General features: G+C 51.3%; 1 protein-coding gene across 2 annotated transcripts; it reads left to right on the plus strand.

Moving 5' to 3' along the window:
• The first annotated feature begins 600 nt into the window (after positions 1–600).
• On the plus strand, positions 601–7,483 carry LOC113888693 (nucleoredoxin-like protein 2). 2 transcript variants are annotated; one of them, XM_027535722.1, is made up of 3 exons: positions 601–681; positions 786–1,138; positions 7,202–7,483. In XM_027535722.1, exons 2-3 carry the CDS (start codon positions 837–839, stop codon positions 7,368–7,370), a joined length of 471 nt encoding a protein of 156 aa, XP_027391523.1. In that variant the 5' UTR covers positions 601–681; positions 786–836; the 3' UTR covers positions 7,371–7,483. The 2 variants fall into 2 exon arrangements, with proteins under 2 accessions (XP_027391523.1, XP_027391525.1); XM_027535724.1 differs by having other exon boundaries at positions 633–681; positions 803–1,138.
• The last annotated feature ends 451 nt before the right edge of the window (positions 7,484–7,934 follow it).

A 7,934-nucleotide genomic window follows, 5' to 3' on the forward strand; every position in this document is an offset into this window, starting at 1 on the left:
ACAGTAATACTCTGGTTCTCCGAATAAAACATTCTTTAAGAACCGCCCCTAATTTCTTGCAGGGACCCTCTCTGCCAGGGCGCAGTACTTCGGGACAAACCTCGAGAAAGAACAGGGCCCAGGTCTCCCCAGCGCTGGATCCCTGCCCCCTACAGATCGAACCGCTCTTACCTTTCCTCGCTGGTGGGACCCCTGGGACAGGTGGCAAGGGATTGAGCGCCGAGTGGGGCGAGCGCCCCGGGGACTTAGGGCGAGGGCGCGGCGGGAGGGGCCCAGGGGAGAGCGCGGAGGGGGAGGGCTTGCGAGGGTGGCGGAGAAGAGTGCGTCGCCCAGGAGCGCGGAGGCGGCGAGCAGCGAGCAGCGCAGGACACAGAGCTGCGCAGGTAGGTGGGACGTGCAGAGGGTCGCGGAGGAAAGAGTGGGGCGGGGCGCCGAGGCAGGAGGGGGCGGTGCAGAGGCAGAAGGGGGCGGGGCAGGGGCGGGCGGCTCGGTTCCCTGGAGGCTGGTGCTGCGGTTGTTGGTGCTACGGCCGCTACACCTGGGGTCGCGGGTGTTTGTGAGTGTTTCCCCTTACTCCAGCGCGGACGTGCCTGCTCCCGCCGGAGGCCGAGGCTCAGGCTGGTGCCGAGGTCCGGGCACCCGGTGGTGCGAAGGGAGCCAGACATCGCTACCCGCCCGCAGGTGACCGTTCCCCCGCAGGGATCAGCCACCTGAGTTCATTCACCCAGGTCCGCTCCTCCGCTAGGATCCGGGCCCCGCGCTCACCGCCCCGCCTCTCCTCTCAGGTGTCCTTCTGCCGCAGGTGTCCTCACCCGCAGGTGTCCCCGCGCCCGGACATGGTGGACGTGCTGGGCGGGCGGCGCCTGGTGACCTGCGACGGCGCTTGGGTGGAGGCCGAGGCGGCGCTGCAGAACAAGGTGGTGGCGCTATACTTCGCCGCGGGCCGGTGCGCGCCCAGCCGCGACTTCACGCCGCTGCTCTGCGACTTCTACGAGGAGCTCGTGGACGAGGCGCGGCCGCCGGCGCCCTTCGAGGTGGTCTTCGTGTCCGCCGACGGCAGCGCGCAGGAAATGCTGGAATTCATGAAGGAACTGCACGGTGCCTGGCTGGCGCTGCCCTTCCACGACCCCTACCGGCAGTGAGTGGAGGCAGTGTGTGTGGGAGGTGCTGGGAGCTCCCACACCAACCCCCACCCCAGTCCCTCTTCTCCGGGCTTCTCCCAACTCTCAGGGCCTCTTTGATAGCCTCCATCCCCACCCCTTCGTGTTTGAGCCTCTTTGCTTTGGCTTCCCAGGGAGGCTCTAGCGTTGGCTGACGGGGAACTCGGTGGGCGCGGACCTTGGTCCACCTTCGTCTTTGGCTCAGTAGATCTGAGGCTCTGGGAATCTGAATGTATAAGTTCTGGTGATGATTATTCTGCGGCAGGGAGCCCACTCGAGTAATCATAGCCCTGAGGTGCTGCACCCGACTATGCAGGGAGGGCTTCCCAGGTGCCTCAGCTGTAAAGAATCTGCCTGCCAATGCAGGAGACACAATCGCCGCAGGTTCCATCTGTGGGTTGGGAAGATCCCCCGGAGGAGGAAATGGCAACCCACTCCAGTATTCTTGCCTGGAGAATCCCATGGACAGAGGAGCCCGGCGGGCTACAGGTCGTAGGGTCCTCAAAGATTTGGACACAGCATTGAGCACACAGGCACTGCACAGGAAAGACACTGACGCTTATCTGGAGAGTAGGAGAGGGAGATCCAGAATGGATGCTCAGGTCAGAACTGGAGACGAGGGGTGGACTACCCTGTCCCAGTAGCCTGGGCCTGGGTACCAGGTGCTGGGAGAAGGGTCAGGACTCAAGTCCTGGAGGAAACTACTGTAAGCCAGGTTGCAATTTCAGTTTTATTGACAGTGACCGAAATTTCATAAAGGTGTCTCCTGCTCCTATACCTGTAAGAAGAAGCAGCTTCCTGGACTCTTGAGACAGATGTCAGAGGTGACAAAAATCCATGCTCCCTGAAGGGATCTTGCCCCACCCTTGCTTTTAGAAAAATATGTGACATGGATTTCGGAATTTGTGAACAAACTAGAAATTGACCCTAGCGCTCAACTTTTTTTTTCATTTTCATTTTTTTTTTTGCCATTCTGTGTACCATGTGGAATCTTAGTTTCCCAACCATGGATTGAGCCCACAGGCCCTGCACTAGAAGCTCAGAATCTTAACCACTGTACCTCTAGGGGAGTCCCAGCCCTGGTGTTCTGTTGTCTGTGGTCATGGGATCTATGGAGGGGAGGAGGGAGAAGGTGGGGGGGGGTGGTGTGTTAGGGAAGAGAGAGGACATGGGAGGACTTTGTGGAGGATTGGAAGAGGGAAGTGGGGCACAGGCACCGATTGTCTGGAATGTTGGGGTCACCTGTGGTGTAAGAGTCCAGACTGAGGTTAATTGTTCTTCACCAAGTACATTACCCCACCATCCCCTTAACAGATATGGAGGCGAATTTCTGGATTTTTTTTTTTTTTAATAGCACCACGTGGTACATTTTTTCTGGGAATTAGTATTCAATTGTGACGTTCTCCCAAATTAATTATTCTGAAATGGTTTTCCTTCTGGACACTTAAAAATGAAAGCTAACTTTGGAAAGTTCCCTGGAGGAGTAATTTTTTCCCAAGCACATGCTTTTGCTGATGCCAAGCAAAAGGTGAGGCCCAGGCCCTTCAAGGGAGGTTACCTGCTTCCCAAGGCCTCACTCAAGGCAGGACTAGAAAAGTCATCCATGATACATCCAAATGACCATGATTTACTTGGTTGAAAGTTCCTATAGCTTCACATCTAGTGGTAGTTGTAAAGGAGTTTTGATTTGCTTAGCGTTCAAGTTACACACCGCTTTTGAAAGAATGCACTTATTTTTGAAAGTGACAGTAATCAAGCAAAGAGCTCAGACCCCGGCAGAATTCAGTTGTGGGATCTATTTGTGGGGTGACTGTAGGCAAGGTATTTAGTTGCTGAGTATAATGACATGGCACGTGATGGATGGGAACTGCACTGATGCACGCATTCAGAGCTATGCCAGCTGGTTGTGTAGCAGCACTTTCCGTGTTGCCCATTTCACTGATGTGCTATTGAAGTGCAGAGATGGGTGCCCCTGGCTCTGGAGCCAGTCCTTTCTGCTCCAGCTTCCTCTCCCAGGGGACACTGAGCCTCAGGACAGTCTTGCTGGGGGTGGGGATAAGGGTGGGGTTGGGGGGCTTACAGCGTGCTCTCTGCTTCCTGGATTAACTGGTCAAGACCCATTTGGTCCACTGCAGGTGCTGAGCTGTTTAGGGCCCGGCATGGGGCTGCACTAGGCCCTGGCCATCTCCGGCTGCCAGCCTCACCTAGGCGGAATCTGATAAGGATTGGGGGGGCAGGTAGGAGGCAGCAGTTTGGGGAGAAGTTAGTTCCCGGGGCCTCCCCTTCCCAGATTGAACTTTGTTAATCCTGTCATTGCAATTTATAAATTAGGAAATGTGGTATTCTGTGGGAAATTCTTGGAGCTAAGCCCTAAATTTTGCTTATCCCAGCCTGCATTTTGAAATCATATCGTGAGCAAAAATGGAAGTAACAGCCACCAAGGAGAACTAAAGTATGTAGGAAGCCTCCAGGAGGCCTTTTGAGAAGTTCTCAATATGTGCAGAGCATGGCATTCTTCTTGGTGCTGTGAGAAGGTGAGGACCCGGGCTGTCTTTTTCAGTGGTCCACACGTGTCATCTGCTGTCCTCTGGTTTTCTGATGACCTGCCTGAGGCTCATGCGTCCATGCATACTAAGTCGCTTCAGTTCGTGTGTGACTCTTTGCAACCCTATAGCCTGCCAGACTCCTCTGTCCAGGGGATTCTCCCAGGCAAGAATACTGGAGTGGGTAGCCATTCCCTTCTCCAGGGGATCTTCCCAATCCAGGGATTGAAACCACATCTTTTACGTCTCCTACATTTGCAGATCAGTTCTTTACCACTAGCACCGCTTGGGAAGGTTTGCCTTAGGCTCAGGAAGTGGTAGATCACCACAGAGGCACTCCACCCCACTAAGCTTACCCTGGGCATGGCTGGAGGCGGTGACGATGGAGATGCAACTGCAAGAAGAAACTTTCTAGAACCGCTCACCTCAAGCTCGGTCAGATCTTGGCTGTCCAGAGAAGAATGCACACAAGACCCAACCCCAAGTGCCACCCTTCTGCCTAGAGAGGCAAATATCTAGTGACGTGCCTATAGCGAGGGGCAGTGGGGGCCCAGGGTGGGCTCTCAGGTCCTGCCTTGATGCCTGTGTGTGCAGCTGGGCGAGAGGTCTGAGCAAGGGGGCAGCGTTGAAGACAGATTCTGTCCTGCCTTCCCTCCCTCTTTTTATGAGCCAAGTAAGGAATAAAGAAAAATCCCTGACTTTGCCAACAGGAATTTCTGTTACATGCTGCCAGGTATGCAAGACCCACTCAGTCCATGTCTCACACATCCCCCTCCAGTATTTGACCCTCACTCATTTTATTTCTTGTTGTCTCGTTTACATCTGTGTTCTGGTCAGACATGACAACTAATATGCCAGAATACTCCACACACTTTCCCACCTCCAAAGGTCTTACACATGCGGCATCCTCCAACCCTGGAGCCTCCCACTTCTCTTCCTAGGAGCTCTCCCTTTGTGCCCCCGGGGACACAGGGCGCATGTCTGGCTCCTGAGGCCTATGCCCTCCATAGCTTGAGCCAGTGCCACTCCTGTTGTCGGAGTGTGTGTCTGGTGGGGGCAGTGGTCTCTGTAGTCCCAGAGGTTGAACTAGACATTGTTCAGGGCTTGGCACCTGCAGGGCACTTGTTTGATGGATACTTGAAGCAAGTAGAGAGATTTGCTCGGTAACAGCCTGGCTACCAGTGGCTGAGATGGAAAGAGACTGGAGCCAGAAGTTGCCATGACAACCCAGAAGCAGTTGTGCCAGGGATAAGGATGCACTGCTTTAGATGAAGGGAGGGAGCCAGTGCTTCAACTGAATGCAGGGTGAGGAGGGAATGGACGCTCACATTTCCCTGAAATGGTTAAAATGCTGAGTTATCACTTCATTCTGCCCAGCAACAAGGCTTTCCTTTCTGAGGCTTGGTCTACTCTCTCTGGACACAGCTCCCAGAGGAGACAGAGATGACTTCATGGTTCCAGGGTAACACCTGTCACCAGTCAGAGGCTGCCAGGGTGGGGATGTAGGGTCCGCATTGGGTGATTCTCTGAAGAGAAGCTGGAGCAATGAAATGTCTTCAGACCTCTTCCTCACTCCTCGAAGGCCTGCCTGACTCCTGATGTCCCTGTGTTGTCCCTTTTTCCTTCTCAATCTCGATAGAGCTTTTCTCTGTTTCTTAGTCTAAGAGCCGGGTTTTGTTTTGTTGCTCACCCCATGTGGATTCATTTCCTACTCCAGTGATTTCTGTCCTCTGTCTTCTTTTGCCTTCTTTCTACTTTCTCTATAATTGCTTCATCACTGTTTTTCTGGTTTCTTGAATTAAACGCAGAACTCATCTATATAGAGGCCTTTTAGTTTTAGACAAGAATATGTAAGATAACTCTCTGTGTCTAATTGTACCTATAGCTTGGGACCCATAGTATATTCCATATTGCCCTGTTCTAATTATTTTGTAAGTCTGCTTTACAATTTCATAGATAACATATGGTTATTTAGTTTTTAACTCATTCCAAAAATTATTGCTTGTTGCTTTCAGTTCTATTATGTTATGGTCTGATTAAGCAATCTGCACTGATTACTTGAAACTTATTAAGATCCCTTTATGACCAATAACATGGCTGGTGTTGTCACCATTTCATAGATGCGTGAAAGCAAGGCATATTTTCTCTGTTGGGTGTACATACTGTTTTGTTTTTTTTTTTTCCAGTTTGAATTAAGATTTGTCTTGGAGCAGGATACCAGAAAGCAGCAGGAAGGACCTGATGGAGGTGTCACAGGGGAGGTTTGGTAACAGGAGGGTCTCAAATGCATTTCTTCTTCCTCTCAGGTTCACAACCCTGAGGGCGCCAGATAAGGGAAATCAGATTACTGCTAACCTGAGGCCCTGGCAAACTGGTAACAGGACGGGATTTGCACCCAGCTGTCCTGGCCTGAGGACGATAATCCCTGTGAAGGTTATGGGGAGATTTGCAAAACTGAGAAGGCAGACACTCCTTTCCCTAAATGAATACAAATAATTTTGTAAAATGGTCACACAAGGGGTTATTACATGTGAAGGTAAAATGTTTCACCCATAATGTTAATCAGCATGTCCTTGAATTTACAGGATAGAAAGTCTAGTAAGCCTTTGCATTTGTCTAAAACTTATGGAATTTTAACTTTTACCATTATAGGTACCTGATGTATTTAAACCTCTTGAGATGTAGGAAGGATCCAAATTTATTGGGTTACTTGTGGGTTTAAAATTGCACTGTGTCATTCGGCAGCCACTAGCTACATGTGACTACTTAAATTTAAAATAGACTGAAATAGGGAATTCCGTGGTGGTCTAGTGGTCAACTTCCCTAGTGGTCAACTTCCCTCCTGTCTTAGTGGGTAAAGCATCTGCCTGCAGTGCAGGAGACCCGGGTTTGATCCCTGAGTTGGGAAGATCCCCTGAAGAAGGAAATGGCAACCCACTCCAGTATTCTTGCCTGGAAAATCCCATGGACAGAGGAGCCTGGTAGGCTACAGTCCATAGGGTCTCAAAGAGTCAGACACTACTGAGCGACTTCACTTTCTTTTCACTTTCTAGTGGTTATGACTTGGTGCTCTTACTTTCATGGCTGGGTTCAATTCCTGGTTAGGGGAACTAAGATCCTGCAAGCCGCTTGGCAGCAGCCAGAAAATACATAAACAAACAAATAACATGAACTAAAACCCAAAATTCAATTCCTCAGGCTCACCAGCCAGATTTCAAGTGCTCAGTCATTGCGGGTAACCATGGCTATGACGTTGAGTAGCACAGATGCAGAACGGTTTCATCACCACATGCTCCTCTGGGACAGCATTGGCTGAGAACCAGCCAGCAGCAAGAAGAGCCCACAGGAATCCTCACCCCAGTGGGAGGGCTCACCGGGCGGGGCTGGGTGCTAAGGCTTTGCGGGCTCAGCTGGCTCTGGGAGGCGCCGGTCCCTGCAAACGTGCAGCGGCCTGGCCTGTCCCACGCTGACCCTCCGCCGCCCTCTTCTCTCCCACAGCGAGCTGAGGACCAGGTACCACATCACGGCCATCCCCAGGCTTGTGATCCTGAAGCCCAGCGGGGAGGTCATCACCGACAAAGGGCGGAAGCAGATCCGGGAGCGGGGGCTGGCGTGCTTCCAGAACTGGGTGGAGGCAGCGGACATCTTCCAGAATTTCTCCGGTTGAGCAGAGGGCGGGTCTCCAGGGGGCCCGGACAGGTGTGCAGTCACTCCTGTTGCTGCAGCCTCAACCCGGCAGAGAAGAAGAGCATCCTGTTTCTCTGTGTTGGTGGTTTCTTTCAGAGCAGAAGCACTCATCTGTGATGGAAAGAAAAATGTTGCTCAGGGAATGCCCTCACTCTAACTTTGTTGGTAGTTATTTTTATTATTCTTAGCATAGCTTTCTCCACATGAGCTTAAGTGTGTTCACAATGAGCTATTGGAAATCTATGCAAAACATGTATTTATTATACAAGCTCTTCAGGTAAAATGGCATATTTATTGATACATTTTTTTCTGGAGATGTCTTTATTTTCCTTTTATTTTTTTAACTGAAGGATAATTGCTTTACAGAATTTTCTTGTTTTCTGTCAACCTCAACATGAATCAGCCATAGGTATACATAATCCCTTCCCTTTTGAACCTCCTTCCCTGGAAACTTGCATTACCATATGTAAAATAGATAGACGATGGGAATTTGCTGTATGGCTCAGGAAACTCAAACAGGGGCTCTATATCAACCTAGAGGGGT

The sequence above is a fragment of the Bos indicus x Bos taurus genome, unplaced genomic scaffold (assembly GCF_003369695.1).
Source record: "Bos indicus x Bos taurus breed Angus x Brahman F1 hybrid unplaced genomic scaffold, Bos_hybrid_MaternalHap_v2.0 tig00001072_arrow_arrow_obj, whole genome shotgun sequence".
Taxonomy (NCBI): domain Eukaryota; kingdom Metazoa; phylum Chordata; class Mammalia; order Artiodactyla; family Bovidae; genus Bos; species Bos indicus x Bos taurus.

Excerpts from the sequence above, each read along its gene's own strand:
- LOC113888693 (XM_027535722.1), top strand. The coding sequence starts at position 837 with ATGGTGGACGTGCTGGGCGGGCGGCGCCTGGTGACCTGCGACGGCGCT. Across the intron at positions 1,139-7,201 it reads TTCCACGACCCCTACCGGCA|CGAGCTGAGGACCAGGTACC; the intron begins GTGAGTGGAGGC and ends TCTCTCCCACAG.